We start from the raw sequence: 26,004 nt of genomic DNA, 5'->3' as shown, positions 1-26,004 counted from the left end.
TATTAATCAAGCGAAATCAAGGCAAAAGTATGTTCCTTGGTCTCATAATTATAATACAGGCACTATTAAATGCATACAAAGGCACTTATAATTCAATGAAATAACATGTAACTTTTATGATCCTGTTTTAGATATCCACCTGTAGTCCTTTAGACACCGCGTTAATAGTTTTGTCCTGCAGCCTAGTGCGGTACCCCGATATAGGTACCGATGGCTCTTTGTTTCTATCACACCCTGAATGTTTTCACAGTACTATCGTTTTTATTATGCAAATTTGTATCCCCAATTTATTACATCACTAGGATACGATAGGAGCCATCGGTGCACATCGGGCCGATACAGCTAGAGGATCAAGTTTAACGTGATACCTTAGTGCTCTAGTGGGATACTGCTATGTAGAAAGCGATTGAGAAGAAATGCTATTTATGAGCTATTGCAGTTAAAATCCATTACTCCCCGTATGGATACATAGTCGACATTACCTTAATCTCCCACACAAGAAGTGTGAATTTCAAATTGGGTTACCTGAATGGATGACTCCATTTGAAATCTACACCCTCTCAAGGTCTTGTCTTCCATAAGGGTGTGCGTGGATTTCAAATGGAATAACCCAATATATTTTGCCAAGATCTGAAGATAGTTCGTAGCTCCTGTTCTTCAAAGTGACGTAGTACGACAGTCAACATTTTCAGCAGCCGATATCACAAAGGCTGGTGTTATTCTGAAGATTTAGTATTCCGAAGTCAAAAGACTAATACAATATTTGCTCTACTGGTGGGCCGTCGTTGTTTTGAAATTATTATAATGCTATTCGTTCCACATAATTATTATAGCTGAAAGATCGTTGTATTCGAGATCAAAGAATCGTATACTTGATACATTATGACATTCTTCTATATCATGTATAGCGACAGACCGTAGGTAATTACTATCTCTCTCAGAGACATACCAGTTTTCACCACTGATGATAGTTCGTTATTGTTTTCGCAGAATGTCGAATAACGGTTCGTCTTTTTTCAAATTATTTATGTCACGCATGAATTCGCTTGAATTAGAGAACCCTGCATGTCGCCCCCTGTTGCTTATTCACCAGACTAAAATAATTACCACGTTTATTAATTGATATTCTGTTATTGGTTCTGATCCGTGTTTTCTTTCAAAAGAATTTGTGCATAGCATGATTATAAACAAACAGACATATCGCTTTCGACATTCTGCAAAAACAACATACGGTATCTTCTCTACATTGGACACTATCCTCACAATATAGTCTGACTGACTAGGCCACTGCGTATACATAGGTGAAAGATTACAGTATTATCATGAATATAGTTGTTTGATCTTTTTCAAATAATTGAATTTGTTGATAGGTTTCACGATTTAATTATATAAATTTATCATGATTACACGTATCCTTAATGATCAGTTGTGGTATTGGACTTTTACATCGAGGGCGCTCTCTCATTTCTATCAAATTTATAGCGCCATCAAGCGAATCCTAACGGTATAACGATACGTTCAACCTCGCGTTAGGATCTGACACACTTATCGTTCTCCCATAATAAAACGAGATTTTCCTAATAACCATCAATGGCATCCACACCGTTGATAGTCTCCGCTATATCACTGTGTACAGCTTCCATTGACAGAGAAAATTGGTTTAAACAGTTGTTTAAAACCTTAAACATCATTTTTTTTCTGTGTTCACTTGCCTGTCACACAGAATGCTTCGCCAAAAGATTCAAATGTAAGAATTCTCCCTGGAGTACGCTTTAGATATATTTCACACTTCCGACCTGGAGAGTTTTAAAATGAGGAAGAAATGCAATTCCTTGTATTTCTGGTAGCTTCCATCGAATCTCAATCTCATCATTCTAATCGGTCGTGTGAGTACTTGCCGCTTATGATAATGGCAACTTTAATAGCTAAGTCACTGTTGGAGGAGAACACGTTGTAGCCCATAGCTCGTCCAAAATGCGTGTTAGCAAGCAGATGTAGATGTGCTTGGTTTACATTCCTGGAGTGGCGAGTTCACATCATCCGCTTCCTCAACACGAGGATCCATGTTCTTAGGGCCTTCTTTTGCGTCTTCTGATGAGCGTGATGACCGTGAGCACAGTTTGGCTCTGACGTAACCTGAACATCTGTTAAACAGCAAAATATATGTATATGGACGTTAACAAAGCTTTAAAAGCAATTTCTTTCTGAAATGGTGCAAATGCGGGCGAAGCACGCAATTTTTTTTAATTTTTTGTTTTGCATTATTGAAGATAAAGCGCAAAAATGGGCCCTATTTAGGCTAAAAATGGCAAAATATGACGTTAATTTGGTCAGAAACCCACATACAGGCGTCATCATGGGGGGGGGGGCTGTATGGAACATCTCCATGCCAATTGTATTGGGAGGTTAATTCCTCCCCACCCCACCACCCGTAATTTACGCCATTACATACTACATAATTTATTTTAAAATTATGTGTGTAAATGAAATTACTCTTTATTTTCAACGAGTCAGTCCAGCTCGATACACACGAGTACACAGATATTTCCAGCACAGTTTCGTCTCCACGCAGTCTGTGTTATACTACACGGTTGAGTGTATAGCATCATAAGAGCTGTGTGAGATCTAGTGGAAAATAGACGTCTGTGATTGGTTTTTGTGAAAGCCTCAAATGTTTCCTTCGTCCAATCAGAAACTTTTTGATATCGAACGAAAGCTAACACTTCCCCCTAAAGATACTTTTTTTCATTAGGTCAACAGAACGCAATTCAATGTTATAACAATGGTAAATCTGTTGAAAACTACCTAATATCCATGCACATTTTTGACCAAAATGTAGGTTTTAAAAGTTAAAACCTCAAGTGTTCCTTACAATATTTTTCAAATGTTATGTCATTAAATGAAAGAGCACACTTACATTGTCCATATACTAGCTTCATTAGAATGAACAATGGCCAATTCTCTTTAAACATGTTAAAAAGCAAGTCTTATGCAAAAAGTTACTGATTTCGCCTGAAGATGTGAAATATTGAGAGGGGGCAATGGTGACTGGCCCAAATTGTTGGGGGATGGTACTTTTCCATAGCCACCAAAATTATTGGGGTGCCCCCCCCCCCCCCAGTTCCGGAGCCACTGATATTAAATCTGGACAAGATTCAAAATAAGCTATCGTCGTAAAAGGTCAGATTTATATCATTATTTGAAGAACATGAAGAACAAATCAGCCAATTTTCAAAATTTAAAAAGTGTACGAAAGCTGTCTTATTCAACAATTGGATAATCAATTTTGTTCGGTTCAGAAATTAAAGTCCGTATCCACAATGCAAGTTAGGTCAGGTCTAACGTTAGACCTGGTCTGACTCGGGGGAGGAATCATTTTACTCTTTTCTTTTCCTCCTTTATTCCTATAGCAAAGTCCAAAAGTTTAACTGGGGCCATCTAGCATTAAGATACATGTATCTACCCTTGACAGGATCTAAAATTATATAGAATAGGGTATGTAAATACCTAAGAGTTTCTTCTCCCTACACTCTAACATGTCTAATGACGGCCTATTCATTTTTTTGAATAGAAAGTCTATATTCATTTTTTTTTTTTAAATAGAAACTCTTCAATTTGAATAGATCCCTTATCATTTTTAAATCGAATCATACCGTTTGATGCGATTTAGTATCAACATCGCAGAAAACTTTGAATCGACACATTCATCAAAATGTCAACGATAATGAGGGATTTCATTGGTCAAAAGTACGCACGCTGCTGTATCCGGGGTCTTTTGCTTCTTGGTCGGCCGCCATTACACATTTGTACCACAGAATATTCTGCCATCCACTTTTGAGACCGTAATTTTATAGATAAATTCTGTAGTACGTGTCACCATGCTCTCAAATACACTTGATGGCTATTCAACACCACGGTGATGAGTCGCAGTGTTCCTCTCTTAGCGCGAAGCGGAAGTGTTTCAGGCATATATTCGTTCCTTTTGACTAGAGTCAAATAGATTCAAATAAATTGGCTAGATTCTAATCAACTGTAACTAGTAAACTATTCATTTTCTGACAAGTGACCTCTTCATTTTTGAATAGAATTTGGGATCATTTATTTGAATAGAATTTTCTATTCATTTTGAATAGATTCTCTTAAGTGCCCGGCGTACATATTTACCTATTCAAATTTGAATAGATTCTATTCATTTTTGAATAGGTATTTTTTAGAGTGTATGTCTAATCTCCATGGTTAGATTGGATGTAAAGTTGATTTGTTTTGTGCACACGGACCTATAAGAAGCTAAAAAAATAGAATTTTCGACGGTACAGTTCTTTCAGAGCCACCCTGTACAAAAACACTTGTCTCCCAGGCAAAAATTTAGGCATGAGTCATACCCATGAACATGCCTAGATCTTGCCATGATCATGCCAAGAACATGTCCTATTTTTGATGGGTTGTTAATGCTCACACATGAATATTCATGCCCTTGCATGTTTTTTTTTTCATGCGTTTAGTCAGAGCCTTGGCATGTTCATGGGTAACTCATGGGCATGAATCGCGGTCAATGTCAAATTCTCTCTACTTTCATGCCCATAAATTCTTTATTCATGGGTAAATCATGGCATGAATCATTGTCAATGTCAAATTCTCTCTACTTTCATGCCCATAAATTCTTTATTCATGGGTAAATCATGGCATGAATCATTGTCAATGTCAAATTTTCTCTACTTTCATGCCCATTAATTCTTTATTCATGGGTAAATCATGGCATGAATCATTGTCAATGTCAAATTTTCTCTACTTTCATGCCCATTAATTCTTTATTCATGGGTAAATCATGGCATGAATCATTGTCAATGTCAAATTTTCTCTACTTTCATGCCCATTAATTCTTTATTCATGGGTAAATCATGGCATGAATCATTGTCAATGTCAAATTTTCTCTACTTTCATGCCCATTAATTCTTTATTCAAGGGCGTCAATTACAATTTTAGTGGGTTCAAAATTAACCACCCATAAATCCTTGATAGAGGATTTTCATGCCATATACAAAACAAAGGAATCCGAACGTCTTGCCATGTTCATATGGCATGATTTGCATAGCAACCAATAGCAAATTTTGGGAATACCCATGAATTGTTTTTGCCTGGGCTCCCATGTAAAAGGCATTATCTGTTTTGTAATCAATTTTCGGATACAGCGATTTACTTTGGGCTAAATAAGCCAAATCGATCGGCATTCAAATTCGTAATGCATTGTTAGCCTGAGTCACTCGGCCCCGATCTCGAAACAGTAAATATGGCGGAACAAAATGGCAGTGCAAGCACAACCCGATGACCATGCGTAGCAGTTGAAGGACTGGTGAATCAAGCCTAATGCATTTTGGGACAGTTTTTGCAGTTTTGGGACACTTTGCCCTCTGACCTACAGTAAGCCAAAGAATTAAGGTACCAGTTGTGTTCACCACTGTATATCCCAAATATATTTTAAATAAACATAGTTATTTCATAAACTAATTATTTAAAATATTATGAAAGATAACATTATTACAATAATAAATGAATGAATGATGATTAACATGATTAAAGCAATTTTCCCGAAAGGTCAGAGTTCAAAGTGTCGCAATACTGGTCGGCGAAAACCGGAAGTTACAATGCCGACGAGGTTTATTATACCTACTTTCTGTCATACAGATCTAGGAGTAATAAGACTAGCACAAAACATACAGCACCAAATGTAAATGACATCATTTTCCCCATGTGTGCATAGTCGATGCCGCCGCCTGGAATGAATGAGACAGAGAGAAAAACAGACGAACGTCAACACATCGTTTAATTTACACGACCACAATTATCAGTATAACCAGTTGCGGCCGTGATTGCTGGAAAAGCACATACTTTCAAAGTGTCCAAATTCGACAAAAACCAGCAAAAATAGGTCACAATCGAAAATCATAAATTTAAGGGTCTCATTTCAGAGAATTGCGTGATTTTTTTATCCATAAAAATTGCGTGATTTTTTATCCATAAAAAATCTATGTTTTATGGACAAGTTACACGGCGACATATATTTCAAACAACCTAACAGTAACAAGTTGTTTAAACCTGACACTTACCCGATTTTTAAACAGTTGTTTGAAATATTTTTGCTGTGTAAAATATTAGGGTGATTCTCTGAAAAGGTGAACTTTTAAGTCCCGCGACTTTCGGCGCTCATAAAAGTTTTAAAAGCGGATTTTTTTTTCTTTTTTGGCTTAGTCATGGATGTATATTTGTATGTATAAAAATAGTTAAGAACATCCAAGTGGGGAAAAATTAATTTCTTGGAGTCAAAAAATTCTTCAATAAAGGACGACCCCCCTGAAAACCCCATGTCCCGATGTCACGCACCGAATTTTAGTGATTTTGTAGTATTTTTGTGAGCAAGTGTGGGAAGTGAAAATTACCACTGACTGGGGTAAAGATCACGTCTAATAAGGTTTAAATGCTTAAAACCACTTCTAAAGTCAATTTTGGAATAATTCAAAATTTGTGTCAAAAATTGCTGTCCCGTAGTTTTGCATCATTGCCGTCACATTGGCATCAAAACGGCTGGAGGTGAAGACCAAATATCAGAGGTTAATAATTTGACCCCGTACGCTGCCGTTTACAGACGACGAAAAATATCAATCCGAAATAGCTGCACATTGGCACTCTTTTCCTGCCAATTTTGAGGGTATCTTCAAGTATACACATGCGCGTACCTTTATTCAACATCATCTCCAAACGTTTCTGATCAATTTGATATAAGTGTTATTGTTGGATTTTTCCGGAAAATAATGATGGTTGAATATGTCCCACAAGCTGTTGTGGTGATATGTAACACGTGGGTAAGCTTAACCCTGCTATTAACCGTAAGCAATGTCTGAACCATCATCTCCGCTACATCAGTTGGCGTCACAATTTGCCGTGGCGGAGATGATTCTCTATAGGGATTCGTGTAGAAATATCATCTCCGTCACATCACCATCATCTCCATCACAGCACCGGATCTTGAGATACAGCGAAGTCCAGTTTAGTTGCTTACCAATTCTAAACCTTTCATTTTCAAGTAGAGTGAAAACATTACTGAAATCAAATTTATCGGTGCAATTATGACGGAGATGATTCTCTATAGGAATTTGTGTAGAAATATCATCTCCGTCACATCACTATCATCTCTATCTTGACCTTTATTTGACCTTTGACCCAGACAACATGGAATTTACTATTTGGAAATGTAATTGATATTGTATGTGTTTACTATGTCAATAGAAATTTATTTAGTTATTTCAAGCAAAATTATGAATATACTTAAGTTTGTATAAACAAAATACCAACAGACATGACTTTTTCCGTACAGCCTGCCTCTCATTGTCCCAACTAAATGACGAAAGTACAAAATCATATTTTTTTTAAATGAAAAAAGCAAACATGAATCAAGCAACTTACAAGTTATCCATAAAACTCATAATTAAGAGTTTTAACAATTGTTTGTCCTTTTTTCCTTTTTGGCCTAAATGTGACGGAGATAATGCTCACCTGGCACAACCTGCAGATTACGCCCTCTATAATATAGAGGGCGCCCCTAAAGATTGCGCCAAATATTGTTTTCATGCACTAGAGACTTACATCCTTACAGATATGTAAAGGAAACATTTTTATAATCATTTTCAAATTCATATTTGCCTATCTTCCAATAGTACACCTTTTCAGAGAAATACCCATTAGCTGAATGTTGTTTACAGCCATTCTTAAATATAAAGCATACCAGAGTTAACGTCGCGAGCCTTAATAATCATAAAACTTGATAATCTCAAAAACAGATTTATGTTTTGAAAAAAAGGAAAGAAAGGGAAACCAAAGCTCATTGTTGAAATTATCTGGCTTGTCAGAACATGTCAAATCCTTTCAAGATAATGCTAAGACCGGTCATAATGATAAGTACCAGTTTTCTCCACGTTTTTAAAACCGACGTCAAATGATTGCTACTATACTAGTAGAAACGGTTTTACGATCATTATTAAAGTGAAATAGATATTCTCCATTTGAATAAATAGAATAGAAATTTGTCACAGCAAATGTATATCATAATATAAGTTTATGAATAGGCCTATAATGTGATCAAGTGTTTTCGACAATTTTTAATTTTGTTATTCTTTATCCAAAAACTGAAACACTAGAGAGTTTGCGAAATTTACATGAAACGTGATACGGGAATGCCAACCGCATGCTACATTAGTCGACAATCAGTTAGTACATGTATGCCCTCTAGAGGGTGAAATCCATTGTGAATTGGTCAATCGTGGAATACCCGTAAGGCGATACGTTGAGGTTGGTAGCAAAAAATGACGTTCCAAAATGACAAAAAAGGCATTACAAAATGCAGGAAAATGTTATGTTTGTCGTTTTATGAAGGCAATCAAAGTATCCAAACAGAACGAGTAGAGTCCGACATGTAATAAAATCCATTTTGAATTTGGGGGTTACAAGTAGTATAGAAAAAAAGAAGTAAATAAATTTCGATTTTTTTTTTTCGATGCTAATTACGAACGGGCAGATTCCCTATTCATTTGTGTGTGAAGAATGCCGTCCAAAAATCATCTTGTTTAGGCAAGATCGTGTAATCTTACGGCATAATGCGGTATGAATTGTTTGTTTTGGACGGGCAACAGAAGTTCGTGCAACGTCATTTCTCGCCATTGCTATTTCGTTGCGTTAAACAGCTGTCAAAGTGTTTTGCTTGTGGATACTATTCAGCAAACACCAAAATGTTTTTAAAACATGATAATGCACGGGTTTTTGGTTTTTGTTAAAACATTTTTATAACATATAAATGTCGGTTTATATAAAAATCATGAAAACTCTTTTTTATACTGTAAAAATAATACAACATTTTAAACCAAAATTCGAAATGCTCAAAAAAAGGAAAGTGGGTCAATGAGAATCTATTCTCATCTTCTCTGGTTCAATGCACCCAAGGTGAATCAATGGGCGCTTCCTATATCTTTAGATAATTATATTTTGTCTCAGCATAGCGCCACCATGAGCTTATTGCAATTGCGTTTAGATGTACTAGTATAGTCTCCGGTCTGTGTAGGACACTAGTTTAGACGTGAACGGTACTGACGTTCTACCGCACAATGTCGTAATACGTAACCCGTATGGCGTTAGCAGTGAACGCCTCTTCGCAATCCCTCTATACTATTCAATAGTAATGCACCCCTATTCGCCTTAGAAGTGACGTAATTAATCGGATTAAATACCATAGCAATAGATGAATACAATTTTGTTTATATCGCCCAGGACTACACGTTCACGCGGTACTTATGCATTGCACCATAGATGTCAAAGAACAGGGATATTCATATAATGATGATCACTCGCACCTGTAAGTTTAGTATCTTTGAAAAGAGTGGTATTGTATTGTATTCTATCTATGGTTGCAGTCAGACACAGATGATGAGTGCATCCTGCTTGAAGTGCGATATATTAAAATTGTATTAATCTATTGCTATGGTATTATAGTTAATCAGATTATTACGTCACTTCTACGGCGAATAGACGATATGGCCTTAATCTTCCACAAAGAGAGTGTGAATTTCAAATGCGGTTACCTGAATGGGTGATTCTATTTGATTAAGGTCATATCTTCCATAGGGGGTGTATGGATTTCAACTGGAATGACCGAATAGATTAACGAAACGAATCGCCCGATGATTAGACCAGCTCTTGGCTTTTGGTTATTAAACAAAAATTCGTGATTTGGCCTGTTTCCGCAAAACGGATATCAAGCCCCAGCAAACACAAAACGTTTTCGACATCGTTCACAAAAGGTTGTCAGAAAACGTTTAAATGTCGGGTTATAAAAAGGGTACATTAATGGTATAAAACGTTTTCATAACATTTGTTGGTAATTTTACTGCACAGCAAACATAAATGTTTTACAGAAAACATTTAAATGTCGGGTTATATAAAGAGGGTATAAAAACGTTTTAAAAACATTCCAAAAACATTCTTGAAAACTTGATACAAAACATTCTAAACAGAATGTTATTTTGGGGTTGAAAAAATATTTTGCAAAAAATGTTTGTCCAAAATATTTACCAAATGTTTTCACGACCTTTATATAACCCGATATTTAAATCTTATTAAAACGTTTTGTAAAAAACATTTTAAGAACATTTCTGTGTTTGCTGCGTGCAACTATTTTAACATAATGTTATTTAAGTGTTGACAAAATATTTGGCCAAAAATATTTGCACAAACAGTTTACAATGACAATTCGAAAACATTTTAAAAATATTGTTGTAGTGTGTTTTCATACAAAACGATTTAAAACGATTTTATGATATAACCCGACATTTTAATGTTATTAAAACGTCTTTACCTAAATCAAAACCCAAAATATAACTTATTTAAAACGTTTTAAAAACGTTTTTGTGTTTGATGGGAAGCTCAAAAAAGCAAATCCGAGAACTTCGATGCGTCGTATAAGTAGAATTTAACAATAGGAGTAAAATTGCTTAAAATATGAGCAATATAAAAATTATTTAAAAAAATGAAAAAGGTAACTTTTTAAGCAAATGAAACTATTAAATATGCAACCGACAGAATGGAACAGAACAAAACAACTGATAAACATTGGTTTTTATGTTTTTAAGCTATTTAGTCCCAGTCTAATGATTAAAAAACCCTGAAAGCCATATTAGTGATTTGCTCCAGAGCGACCTCCCTGGCTACGCCACTGAAATAGATTTAAAAATATATTGAAAAGTAGATTGAAATGGTTTTTTGGTTTGACGACTCTTTTTGACTGATTTCACTATCCAATCATGTGTTACTACAAATGTACTGCCAAACGATATGTGTTGCATATGTTTGGAATGAGATTTCAAACGTTTTTAGAGTGAATATTGTCAATCTTATTTTCAATTGGAAAGGATTTGTCTCAGAGGATGATTTAAGCACTTCCCACCACGCCACTGTGTTTACTTGCGGTTAGCACAGCTGTGTGAGTGAACATGACACCACTGCTCGCACATTGCATTGACGGGCATGGTTAAATTTGAATTTGGACTGATATATTTACAATAAAAACGCATTCAAAATGCTAGTCGATTTCACATTGTATGTTACCTACAGAAGGTGTGAATTATCCTTTATGCATACATCACTTTTGTTCTGAAATCGACCAAGTAATAATGACACACGCACAATTCTTAAACAACATCTTTTGCACAGAATTCAATGGGATTTGAAAAGTAAAGTGGCAGTTGAAACTCTAGCGAAAACACGTTTGCAGTGCATGATGGGGCTTCCTTAAATCATCCTCTGGATTTGTCTCTATAATTCCGGCCTTCAAAGGATTGAAAAACAATGAAAATCAATGATTTCTACTGAAAATGCTATTGGAAAAGATTCCCCTAACTTTAATCGTAGATTGAGAAATGAGAATCACTCCTTTTGATTGAAAAAAAAGATTGAAAATTCAAATCACTCGACTGAATATACAGTTGGAAACGATTTGCCCCTAATTCAGGACGGCAAAAGATTGAAAATTCAGTCGTTTTGATTGATAGTCGATTTAAGGATCGGATAACATCGTTTTTGGTCTTTGGGGGACATTGTATAGGCCTATATCATCAATACGAAAGGTCAAAATTTAGAGGATTCTTAATATCAAATATATCCATTTTTAATAATTGGTCATCAAATTTGTATTACAGACTTGACATTTAGTATGGAATATTTTTCGCAAAATTTCAGCACTGGTCTGGGAAAGGGTCTGCATAAACCGCACGGGCTAAATATTAATTGGGGTGTGTCAGGATATGGTGTAAAATATTTTTGACAGAAAATGTGCTTTCCATGAGTTTACATTATGGTGCTCAGAATGTAGTGAATTAGCCTAAAATGGCGGATTTAAGGCGACTGAATTGGATTTTTATGGGGGTAATTTTTTTGAATTTGAGCAACATTCTGATATTATCAAATTGAATGCGGTTTAAGGTGATATTTACTAAACCTAAATACAATAAGTGTTCATCAGATCTGAAATGCACTTGTAATCTACCAGTTTTGAAAGTGGGAGGTACGCACTCAGAAAGTTTGAATAGCACCATGGGCCAAATGTTATAAATTTAGGGGAGACCGGGGATGAAAGTTACACGGGGAAGTTGTTACACCTCTCAGTGTGCCAAGCTGGAATAAGAGAGGGCAGGCTAACTGACATCCATATGTTGCCTACACATCACTGGGGTATACTACCAATCGCGAGCTTTCTCCATTAATTGTTCTACTAAAATGTTAAGTCAAAAAAACTTTTTTTGTCCTTACCTAGTAACTTTCTGACAAAACTGTAATATTGTAATAGCTCTAACAACTGGAGATGCATTATGCTAGCTTGTTATGGTAAATGTAGTATGTGTAGGTCACTAATATACCCCCGAGTCATGACCTGTAATTCTGCCTCAGGGTTGTGTTATAATGGCTTATGTGTGAAAAACTCCCTATGGGGATAGTTGTTACACTGTAACAACCTACCCCATGTAACAACCTACCCCAATTACATTTTACATGTGTTGAACTAAATTTTGTTTCAAATTTCAGGTTTAAATATTTCATATGTCTACTGTGTATTTTGCTTTACCTAGAGCTGTAATTGTTCTACTGTTAATGATGCCAAGAATCTGGAAAAGGAAGACAGAGAGGGGAAAACACCTCTTAATGTAACTTGGAAGCTGCTGCCCAACGTGTGTTGGAATATGGTGATTCTTTGCGAGTTGCAGCGGCTGACCATAATATAAGAGCATCATAGTTTAATATAAATGAACTTATTATAGAATAAAAATGATCTAAATGCTTCTAAATGCCTGTAAAAGGTCCATAAAATTTTGTAACATTGTAACAACTTACCCCGCATGGTGTAACAACTTACCCGGTAAGTTGTTACAAAAAATTACCTTCATTAGTTAATTAGTAGTTAATTAGTTGTTTGATGTTTTCATGTTTTGTATGCCCCAAGTTTTAGTTAACATAATGTGCTAACCACAGACCCAAGATGGAGTGTTCGAGTTCTTTCATTGGAATTATATGGGACAAAATGTCAATTTTGTAACGTCCATCCCCGGTCTCCCCTACTGTAGACAAAGAAACGGCGTGAGTTCATTGGGCAACCAGGAATCCGCGCATTCAAACTTTTTGTAAGCTCCTCCCAAAAAATTGGTACATTGCAAGTGTATTTCAACTGTAATGAATGCCAATTGCTGACGAAGTTTAGGAAATATCACCTCAAACCCCTATAAATTTGATAATAGCAGAACAGTTTTACATAAATTCCGAAATTGAGTCCCCCACAAAGCTCAAATTCAGCCTCCCTAAATCCGCCGTTTTAGGCAAATTTGCTACATTATGAGCACCACAATGTAAACTTTATATGGAAAGCACATTTTCTATCCAACAATATTATTTTGCGCCATCTCCTGACATACTCCAATTAATATTTAGCCCGTGTTGTTTATGCAGACCCCTTCCAGACCGTCTTGGAATTTTGCGAAAAGATATTCCATACTAAATGTCAAGCCTGTATATCGCGGATTTCAAAAAATCCAGAATGCAAATTCAGAATGCAATTTGGTGTGTCTGATGTGCTCTCTGGTCCCACAAAAATACTGTGCAGACGTTGCTATCCGATTCCGTACACAGGAAGCCCCACCAGAGCAGTTCTTCTGGGGTGATTGGGTGAACCAAACCTGCCTGGTTATCAAATTAATCAGTGACAAGGTTATCTCTGAATTTGACATGACCAATTATTGATGTTTTAATGTTATTGCATCAATTAGCACCTATCAAATTCAGAGATAACCTCGTCACTGACTAATTTGATAACCACACAGGTTTGGTTCACTCCAGAAGAACTGCACTGACGGGGCTTCCTCTTTAAGAGAGTGCTTTTAAGTTTTTACTTACCTGTTGTCGTGCTGTTCGTTTCTGCCGTTGTTACAATATCTGTAGTTTCCTCCATTTCAGCCATTTTTGCTTGTGTTTTACTTGTGGTTTTTCTTGATACACTAGTTGATTTGTGACTCAGTGCAGATGGTCTAAGCATAAAAAAATAGCCTGTACATCATTAAGAATATGTGTCAATGTTTCATTTTGGAAGTGTTGTCTTTAATACCTAGATACGTCACGTACATGTAAAATACGGTATATCCAGTACGTGCTGTAATAGGCCTATAAAGCAGATTAAAAATAGACATTATACCAGAAATAACAATAATCTTTATCAGGTCTGGTGCACAACTTAGTTGCTCTGACCCCGAAAATGAATATCGTTTTATATCTTAAAAGAATTAAAGGGATAAAGCCTAATAAAAGCATTAATGTTATAACGTGCGAAGACCGTGTAATATGAGGTGATTCGGATGGCATGGGCCATATGCCAGTTTAAGCTATAGTACAGGGCGCTATAGGGTGATATTTGAGTTAGCATTTTGTCTTGCTACATTAGTTGAACCAATGACTTTTGGCATCCTTACACTTCAAATAATAAAACTAGAATTGGTTCCATTTTTTTCTATGGCCCCTATGCTTCCCGCGAGGGGTCGAAGGTCATAACAGTGGCGTAGCTGCCGGGGGGAAGGGGGACAATTTCCCCCTGGCATTTGGGCCCCCGCCCCCTAGTGCAATGAAAAAAAAAGGAAAAAGAAAGGAGAAAGAGGAAAAAAGAGAGGAGAGAGAGGGGGAGATATGGAGAGGAGGGGCAGAGAGATGGGGAATCCATACGATATGCAATACCATACGATTATTATCAATAGGCCTAGCAAAATTTTTCTATTTGGGCCCCCCCCCAGTACAGGGAAATTTGGTGGATTTGGGCCCCCGCCTGATACAGGCTTGACCCCTGGAAAAAAAATTCCAGCTACGCCGCTGGGTCATAATAGGGGCTAAAATGTAAAATTTGTTCTATCATTTTGTATACCTCGAATTATTCCTCTCATTGTTAAAAATATAAAAGTGAATTGTCATAGGGTGCTTAGTTCAGGAGTTACCGAGCAAATTAGGTCAAATGTCAATGATCTCATGCATAGAGGCCAAAGTTTCAAAATGCACCGATTCAATCGCGTCTCGTCTCAAATTACTCCTCTCGACAAACAAAATAGAAAAAAAATCAGTTTGAGAAATGTATACCTCGGAATCGGATGAAATCATGGGTCAAATGTTACGCATTTATTATGTTAAGGGGAGTAATTTTTTTTTTTTAAGGGGAGTAATTTGACACCAGTTTCGATGAAGCTGGACCATTTTAAAATTTTGACCTCCGTGTTTAAAATTTTGACATTTAACCTATTCGACCTGATACCTGAATACCTTATACTGAATTTAAGCACCGTAGAAAATATGACAATTTCCTTTTTTTATTCCCTCTGATGATAGGAACAATTTGAGATACATTACAATATGATGGGACTATTTTTGAGTTTTTGATCCATTGTGAAATTTCGACCCCTTGTGGGAACCACAGGGGGTAGGCCTATAGAAATAAATGGAACCACAGATATTGATGGAACCAATCAATTTTTAGCCTCTCAGGTTTAAGGATGCCAGAAAACATTGGTTTCACTAATGTAGCAAAAGAAAATCCCAAACCCATAGCGCCCTGTACGAAACATTATTTTGTAGTGCCTTTCTTAATAATGAGTCAAGGAAACCTTTGTGAGTAAAAAAAAAAAGCGCAGTGATTTTTAGTGCGCTACGCACAGGCACAACGCCTATAGACGTTGATCCACAAGCCTCAGCACACTTTACATGTTGTCGCTGACCACTACGGCCCACACATCAATCCATAAACCATTAAACAACAATTCAGGGACTTTGCTGCTTCAAGAGCGCACACCCTAGACATTCCACAAATAACCTTCGCAACCAAGATCAGCTTCCCGAGTTTCGTACGGGTTACAACGAGACAAATAAGCAGTAAGTTCCTTGTCCAGGGGAAATTCAAGCTAACTCAATTTTTTTACACGAGAGCATACTAGGCACCACCAGGGTTCGAACCCGCAACCTCTCGCACCATAGTCGAACGCCTTATCGATTCAGCTAACTAGACTGCTAACAAGAGTAGACCTGAGATGTACGTCTTTTGGGGGGATGTATATCTTTAATTTGAAAAGTCAACATTTTCAATTGATGGTCGGCTTTTCATCCCAGCTACATACACTTTAAGTACATATCATTATTTTATAAAGTTTGGTCAAAAATATCAAAAATAGAAAAATGTTAATAATTGGCCATAAAATTTGTATTATATACCGAATTTCAAAACAAATCAAAAGTATTTGATATCAGAAGGACATTTCCTCGTATTCAGAATGCAATTCGTTGCTATCCGAGTCCTTAAATTTACTCATGTTATTCATATAAAAAGCCAGTTTAGAAAAGTGCAACTTTTGTTTATGTAGGCCTATGAAATTTCATAAAATTTGGCTATATGATTTCTCACAGAACCATGTGTGAATATTAAATCATGAATATTTTAACTCAAGTTATATTGATAAAAAACAAAAACAATATATAAAAACATTTGTTTTTGATTAATTTGCTGTTAGTGAAAGAGGTCTGTACCGTCTGAAACAAAAAAATTTAGAAACTTTTTTGGCCGAAAATTTCATAAATGGCTGTATTTCTCAGTGAAGATGATATAAAAGGCAACAAAAATCCTATCGCTTGATTATTATTATTATTATTATTATTATTATTGTTATTGTTATTGTTGTTGTTGTTGTTATTGTTGTTGTTGTTGTTGTTGTTGTTGTTGTTGTTGTTGTTATTATTATTATTATTATTATTATTATTATTATTATCAATCAATACTTATATGCCGCTCTAAACAATGCGCACAGAAAGCAACAAAGTCCACAAACATTAATACAAAATGTGTTTTAAGCAAACGTTTCACTGCAGAAACAGCAGAGCAACACTTAATAAACACTTTAACACTTCGTAACACAAAATAGTGTTTAAAAACATATTTTAAACACTATCTAGTGTTAAAAACATAAAACTCTTCATATAGGGTCATGGGGTTCAAATACAGCTTGGCAGACAAATTTTTTGAATTCAGCATACCCAAATTAACAAAAATAATTTGGTTGTCAGCTTTTACGCGAACTTGTCGCTTGGTGCCTAAATAAGCACATTATTAAAAAAAAACAATCTACCTATTCCCAACATTTTCTTTGATTTATTTGTCAGGTAAATCGTGACTCAATCAAGACTGGTTATTAAGATATTGGCCCATAAATCATTAAAACATGTGCTATCTTGTCATACGTTTCATATTTGAAGTGATGCCTCGTCTGAAAGGCGAGACCAAAATTCGTTTTGAATAAAAGCGGTACGACTCAATAAAACAGCACGGGTATATGGTGACTTTATTACATATCGCTTTTAACCCTAAGCCTACCCGTGGTTTTTTTGCTATCGGAAGGGAAAGAAGAAACGAAAAAGGAGAGAAGATGAGGAGAAAGGTCACTTGGCACCCCCTGGATTCGAGCCTGGGACCCCTCGCATGCCACGCAGAAGATCCCCAGCATGTAGCCACACAGGTGACTTTGGCCCGGCCAACGATTCCCTGGGTATGACTTGGGCTGATTGCGTTATCAAGTCACGTGGAATGCATGCACGCAGAGTGGTTTTAATAGTGAGCTTTAGTGAGACCTAGTTGGGTTAGGGTTAATTAATAATAATTAACAATATTTTATTCAAACTTACAGGATGGTATCGTTCTAATAAAGTAAATAAACATGGCAAAAACAGGAGGGCCACGGTTTCAAACCTGCAACGTTAGCGTTTGCTTTGACCATCGGGATTCATATTTCTCGTGAATATTGTAAAATGTCCACATTTTAATTGTGTAAAATATTAAGATGTACGATGCACATATGGTATTGTTACAGCTTGAATTATGGGTCTGGTATTATATATTTCTTGGACGGGAGCACGACAAAAGATCCAGAGAAGTCAGGGAAGCAATGGAGATTAGAAGACGGGGCGCCAACACCCTAAACAGGGAGGAAGGCACCTACCTCTTAAGTCATGTCTATATACGATCCACTTTTGAAGTCTGCAAAAGAGACTAAGGAATACCGGAAACCACTCAAACTTGTTTGCCGGGAAAGTGGATCAGATGACCAAAATTAGTCATACCTGATGAAGTCCTCCGACGTGTAGGACGAAATATTGTAGTGAGTAAAATTTCACTTGGTTTTGAAAAGCAAAAAATCCAAAATGTTTATACCACAAACAATTATGCACGCTCCTACATTTATGCATCCCACTATTCAGTGTGAAAATTAATTATTCTTCATATGCCAGCAGATGTGTTAATTTTACTGCATATTATACACTTTTAAACACGTAGGCCTGTCCCATGTTTTAATTACCTATTCATACTGTCTGTGTGTGTTGGAATCATATTATTATACCGGTATTATAAGCATATTATTACAAATGAGTTACAATAATTATGCTAATTTTTTTGCAATGGGCTATTGCAGTTGATATCCGTACACACCCTATGAAAGAAATAACCTAAATCTGCCACATAGGGGATGTACATATATATATATATATACCGGTACTTAAAACAGCGTGGTCAAATTGACCCCATAAGGAGTTAACTATAATATGCACCTTACCCCGAAATATTTTGGTTAAATTTTGACCTTTTTGTGGATAAAATTTGACCACAATGAAGCACACCGACATCGCCTGGCTAATAATTACTTGGTGCATCAGAGATACTAAAATCAATACCCGGGATCGATACACGTGAATGTGCTATCCACAAGTTTGATATGAGACGAAAATCTTTGGATACCGGGGAAGAAAATGATGAATATCTCCCGTAAATGATTTCGTATAAAGACACCAGAAGTGGTTCCTTGCACTTGAATATATGTTTTGAATAGATATGATAGTCGTTAGCTAGCGTCTTGAGAAAGAAGCTTGCGTCTTGAACTCAAAAACTGACACTAATTCTGATTTTATATGTGCCGACTATATAGCGCAGTGTATAGGCCAATCGTGGAGGTAGTCTAAAAGCAGATGACATATGGCGTACCATGGTCACTCGTGAACACACTAGCGAGGTCAGTCAAAAACTATTAAACAGGTCGGAACAAAATGGCCATGCGTGGCGGTGGATTCAACCTACCATGGCGATTTCTGCCATGAAGATATCGGGGCGATGACACTGTGTGAAGGGGTAAGGTGCTTAGTTGACTACTTACGGGGTCAATTTGACCACACTGTTTTAAGAGTGTAGGTTTCAAATGGAGTCCGCCATTCAGGTAACCCCATTAGAAATTCACACTTTTGTTTGGAAAGATTAAGGTCGTGTCTTCCACAGTAGGTGTCTGAATTTCAACCGGAATAGCACAATGCTGCCTAATTCTCAAGTAAAAAACAGTATGATTATGTGCTGCGGTCTAAGACTTCGACCCGATCGCGAAGTAGCTCGAGGTCGTGGGTTCGAATCCCAGCGGCGTCAACGTGCTGTGCACTTAAGCAAGGCTCTTTAACTCCTATTGCTTCTCCCACTCAGGTACACAAATTGCTTTTTACTTTATCCGTAGACCACTTTACTGTTTCAAGGCATTATAATTTTCTGCCTTCAAATAAAAACGCAGTTTATGACCAAACAAATGCAAATGCGGGTTTTTGCAATATTTCATCTTTCAATTTCAAATAGGGCCTATGCATTATAATTATTAATGATATAGTACATAAATAATATAAGTGTGCAGCAATGAGGTTTGATTTCTATTGATTTTGTATTATTATTATTATTATTATTATTATTATTATTATTATTATTATTATTATTATTATTATTATTATTATTGTTATTATTAGTGTTATTATTATTATTATTATTATTATTATTATTATTAGTGTTATCATTAGTGTTATTATTATTATTATTATTATTATTATTATTATTATTATTATTAGTAGTAGTAGTAGTAGTATTATTATTATTAGTATTATTATTATGTCTTGTTATTTTCCTTGGTTGATTTTTGTTATTTTGTATGAAAATATTGTTTTACTAGATTTTTCAAATTAGAAATTGGGATTGAGAATTTTCGGGTTTTTTTTTGTTGTTGTTGTTTTGTTTTTTGTCATAATGCTGTATTATTTATTTGTAAATTAGAGCAGATTTATTAAAAGTGACGGCCTCCTAACATCTTCTTTTTTTATACAGATACTGGGTTATGACTTACGAAGTTAGACCATTAACCCATCTTCGTGTTAATAATACACGACCATGCATCAAATAAAAACGGGTTCTTTTGTTATTGTTAATATACGCGTTTTCATTAATCCATTGAAAATTTATGGAAATCTTCAAAATATAAAATTCCCAAGATACCCAATTTAATAATATCGATGTTCAGCTATTGTATTTATTTAGAGCCATAGCAACAAACTATAGGCCTAAAATAAATTAATCGGTTTCGGTTCACTTCGTGCCATGCCATTAGTAATCATTACACTCGATCATGTGTGGGTTAAAAAGGCGTTCTTTTGTCGCAGAGTGATATAAATATACAGCCTGAAGTTCTCAATAGGGGAGTGAATGAATGAATGAATGAATGAATGAATGAATGAATGAATGAATGAGAGAATGCATGAATGAATGAATGAATGAGTGAGAGAATGAATGAATGAATGAATGAATGAACGAACGATGAAAGAAAGAAAGAAAGAAAGAAAGAAAGAAAAAGAAAGAAAAAAAGAAAAAAAAAAAAAAAAAAAAAAAGAAAGAAAAAAAAAAAAGAAAAAAGAAAGAAAGAAAAAAAAAAAAAGAAAGAAAGAAAGAAAGAAAGAAAGAAAGAAAGAACGAAAGAAAGAAAGAGACTAGCCAAAAGGAAAGAATGTATAGTATGTGCTATTTATTATGCAATTTGTCCGAATGCCATGTGTGCTATCTACTGAAGATAACGAAATGGCTAATTCGTCAATATTAATATTTATATGCTGTAAATGCTTCGCAGGCCTACTGACAAATAAAAAATATTGTTACTATACCACTATCACGCACTGAGCGTTACCAGGTTCTGAATTACATTTTGTTGTTTTGGTTATTTCAAATAATTTAAATTATGTTGTTTTCATTTAAACAAATAGTAAATAAAGTATAATACTTGTTGTATATTTACAATGTTGTACAGTGTTTAAATTCTTTGGAATATCGGAAATCTAAGTCCATGTAACCATGACAATGTGTGGTGTTTTTTTTGTTTTTGTTTTTTTTGTTACATCCCAACAAGCTCAAAAATGTTTTGAATAAACGTTTTACTAACATTTAAATGTCAGGTTATATAAAGATCATGATACGTTTTTAAAACATTATTGTAAAATATTTTAGGCATGCGTTTTTGACAAATATTTTGTCAATATAGTTTACATTCTGTTAGAATATTTGCATCGCGTTTTTAAAAACATTTTTATGCATATTATTAAAACATTTTTTATGCCCTTTATATTCATTCATTCATTCATTCATTTATTTATTTCCACAATTCACATATAAATACAAAATACGCATTAAAATACCATCAAAGAATCATGGAGGAGATGGCCGAAAGGCCAGTAAGGCCAGAGGTAGCCATCCCCTTTAACAGAAAAGTTACCAAACAGAAAATATATTATAATGTATTAAACCCGACATTTAAATATATTCTGTAAAACGCTGTGCAGCTGTGTGTTTGTTGGGATGTTTTGCGTGGCTAAGCAAAAACATTGTATACTAACTATGTTGTAGCCTACTTGAGCTCCCGACTTGAGCTTTCAGAAAAATATAAGTACAGACTTGACATTAGGCCTAAGTATGGAATATTTCTTCACGAAGTGCCAAGACTAGTCCGGAAGGGGTCTGCATCTTTTGACTAAAATGGCGGATTTAAGGAGGCTGAATTTGAGCTTTGTGGGGGACACAATTTCGGACTTTATGCAACATTGTTCTGCCATTATCAAATTTATTGGGGTTTAATGATTTTCCTTTGTCAGTCGTCAGAGCTGAAATGCACTTGCAATGTAGGCCTACCATTTATTTTTTTTAATGGGAGGAGCTTAAAATATGGCTCTTAAACGTGGTACGTACTCAGAAAGTTTAAATGTCCCCATTGGGGTCAAACGTTATAAACTTACGGTGCAAAAACAACTGCGCTGATCATTCCTAGTTGTCCAATGAAATCACGCTGTTTATTTGTGTACAGTAAATTTATAACACTTGGCCCCAAGGTGCCATTCAAACTTTACCGTACGTACCACTTTTAAGAGTCATTTTTTCAAAACCTCCTCCTGCATTCAAAACTGGTACATTACAAGTGCATTTCAGCTCTGATCAAAAGACCTACTTATTGATATTTAGGTTCAGTATCACCTCAAACTTCAATAAATTTGATAATATCAAAAAATCAAAAAATATTCAGAAATTCAGGTATTCCCCCCCCCCCACAAAACTAAAATTCAATCTCCTCAATCCACCATTTTCATGCGCGTATTTTTTTTGGGGTGGGGCTTTGGGCGCCAGCCCCGGGAATAAAAGCAGGGGCAGCCAAAACATAGGGGCGGCGGAAGAAGAAGGGGCGGCAAAAAGAATTAGTAAAGAAAAAGGGCGGACAAAATTTGAAAAAAGTATAAAAAAACTTTGAAAAATACTATCCAATGCTTTAAGGGCGCTAGCGCTTACAATTTTTTTTGCTCTTCACTTTTTCAAACGACCGAAAACCCCCGGGGTAGGAGCGGCCACGGTACGCCACTGATTTTAGGCTAATTCGCCACATTATGATAACTATGATGTAAACTCAAGGAAAGCACATTTTGCATCAAAAATTATTTGACACCATCTCTCGAGTCACCCCAGTAAATATTTAAACCCGTGCGGTTTATGCAGACCCCTTTCAGATTAGTATTGACACTTCGCGAAGAAATATTCCATACTAAATGTCAAGTCTGTATAAGCTTCAAGAAAAATATAATTCCAACAATATTTCAGATTATTGGTTTATTGAGTGTCACTAGAATATTTCAACAATCAAAATAATTATTTCTATATTGTTTTGCTGTTTGGTATACAGTACAACGCCCATTGAAAGTAATTCCAAAACAGCACATGGCTTCCCAATCAGGCTTGGTTACCATCCCGGCTGTTTCAACTATTATATATATATCATTCTCAAATTGAAATATGAAAATGATATTGTAATAAACGGGTCAGTTTGTGCTCAGAGATATTAATCAGACATATTATAATTGGTTAGAAGGGAGTGGAGGATATATTAGCAGTTAATTAATTTGTATTGCTTTGAAATTACCTACAAGATTCTAAAACAAAATTTATACATGAATGTGACAGCTCGCAAACATTCACTGTCTACGACTTCTCCCCATTCCAGAAAAAAATCTTGTCTTGTTTTGCCTTGTCTTGTTTAGCTTAATCCAAATTGTTTAGTTAGTTCTAACTGGCAATAAAAGTAAAATTGTAATATTTTTGCAATTTGAGGGAAACTGGGCCAAAAACATGCAAATTTGTATGTTTTCTTACTATTGTAGTCCCAAAATTCTCAGACTTGAGTCTAAACATTCAAAATCGTGAGTTAAATCGTAATTTTAATATTTTATATTATTTTTGATAATTGGTTATGACAAAGATTAGAAAGCATGTTTTCCAAATATTAGAATGCTTAATTTGAAATTAGTCTTTTTACAAAATGGACTTGATTGTCACAGCATATGAGAAACCCATGTTTTTGGCCCTTATTTCCAAAAATTGACCACATATTAAATTTTGTCTTTCATTGCCACTTTGAACTAACCAAAGGATTAGGATTTATATATGTTTCATTCAGCAAAACAAGGTAATATTCCTTTAAACCTGATAAAAATTAATGCTGTATTTTTCTGGAACAGGGAGGGAGTAAGAAATAGGTCTAAGCATAGTTCAAAAAGTGATAAGTTATCGATATCTATAGAAGATTGCATAAAGTGACGCTGTTTGTTTTTTGTTAGTTTTTTTGTTTTTTTGGCATTAAAATATAGCTTTATAATATTCTTTGTTGCCAAAAATTTATCTAGCTTATCAAACTTTCGAAAATGGCACTTAAATCTAAAATTTGTCAAATTTATAATGATACAAAATGACATTTTGTAGTATCAAGATCGTCCTCCTTTAGAGTAATGTATTTGAATCCCATTGTGTTTTGTTTGGGCTTATTCTCTATTGTCTCTGCTAATTATAAGCACCATCGTCATGAATCATTGAAAGCAGCTTTCAAATTGTTCACCAATTAAGGCTGTATAACCACTGATGCGTATATAGGTATTTGTAAATGGGCTATTCCGGTTGAAATCCACACACCCCCATGGAAGACATTACCTTAATCTTCCACACAGGGAGTGTGAATTTCAAATGGGGTTACCTGAATGGGTGCATGGTTGGTTCTATTTGATTAAGGTCATGTCTTGGGTTTATGGGTGACTCAATTTGAAATTTACATGGATTGCCGCTGTGTGAGATTAAGGCCATGTCTTCCACAGGGGTGTATATATTTCAATTGGAATAGCCCAATAGATTTATAGTTTCTGTTATTGTTTTATGAATATGTAAATTAGTTTTTAAATGTTAAGACAATAAAAGATCGACAATAAGAATACGGCACCAGAGATACAAAAATATGTATAGCAACGCATGTTATCCTTATAACCAATATACCGGGCCTGTGTTTGCAAGCTTCCGCAAGTATCTCAAAATATGCCTGAGTCCCTATTTAAAAGTAGGCCTAATCGTGCTCAAATGTTACAATATTTATCAGGAAACTATAAACGTCCATAACAGATAAGCTCAGATTTAGGATAACTAGGAGATCACCCGACTTTCACGGTTCATAAATGCATAGAGTTTGGATTTGATTGTTTTTAAGTTTTATATGAAATCTTTACATGTTGTGGCCATTGAAGGATTAAGTTGCTATGGAAGCTCCGACCACGTAAGTCCATCGTACATCTACACAGTGACTAAAAATAGGACTACTGTTAAATCTCCTCCCCGCGTAGGACTGCACAGTAAAGGACTACACTGACTGTAGGACTACTTTTGACCCACCACACCCTGGTAGCACTAAGGTGAAAAAGACTCAAGATCAAAGTAGTCTTATCAGTATCTAAGCGTGTTTCCGTACAAAATTATCATTATGCAAAGAAACACCGATTGAACAAGTGCAAACAAATAAACAATATTTTATCTTAAATATGTCTTCTTCCAAATATAAAAAATTCACACACTTGAATGAGTACAATATGACCTTCTGTTGTTAAAAATAACACATTTAGCTAGTCAGAATAATACTCGGCATTGCACGGAGCTAATGCTTTACGATATACTTTAGTACTTACATTTGATGATCAGCTGTGCATATGCTGTCTGTTGCAATCACCTTATATCCATGCTCTGTATTATATACATCACGCTTTTAGTTTCACAATTTTATTAAAATCTCGCATTAAGATATTCATAGTCGTTAATGCACCATTTTTAGTTGTCTCGTCTCTACGTACTTGTAAATGGACAAACGTGCCTGGTGGACGTCGCGTCTGTAGATCTGTGATCATCAAATATCTTGGGTTGTTATAGCCAACGTATTTTGAGATGCTTTGTTGATGATTAACGTGTACTTTTCATTATTTGATTGATGTGGCGACAAGTTCGAGCGAGCTGTGTTGGGTTTAATGATAATTTACGTGCTGTTTCTAAGGCAAAGTTGCATTCATACATTGCCAATTCCATGTTTACTCGCGTAACATTTTTTTACCTGGATTTTTGACAGTTAAGTCTCCTGTAAGAATCTATAACTGAAGACCGAATTAAAAAGACTAGTTTGCGTCTGACGTCAGGGCAAAGACGCAGCGTGATTGGCTGGTGACCTG

The 26,004-nt window shown here is 35.5% G+C and overlaps 1 protein-coding gene across 1 annotated transcript; it reads right to left on the bottom strand.

The window, feature by feature from the left end:
* On the bottom strand, window positions 1-26,004 carry LOC140168115 (uncharacterized). The gene is made up of 4 exons (XM_072191420.1): window positions 25,474-26,004; window positions 13,978-14,127; window positions 5,669-5,771; window positions 1-2,144 (listed from the first exon to the last, which is right to left on the bottom strand). Exons 2-4 carry the CDS (start codon window positions 14,114-14,116, stop codon window positions 1,982-1,984), a joined length of 405 nt encoding a protein of 134 aa, XP_072047521.1. The 5' UTR covers window positions 14,117-14,127; window positions 25,474-26,004; the 3' UTR covers window positions 1-1,981.

Source organism: Amphiura filiformis, chromosome 13, assembly GCF_039555335.1.
Source record: "Amphiura filiformis chromosome 13, Afil_fr2py, whole genome shotgun sequence".
NCBI lineage: Eukaryota > Metazoa > Echinodermata > Ophiuroidea > Amphilepidida > Amphiuridae > Amphiura > Amphiura filiformis.
Note: the sequence above shows the minus strand (reverse complement) of the source record. Positions and strands in the feature narration are given on the sequence as shown.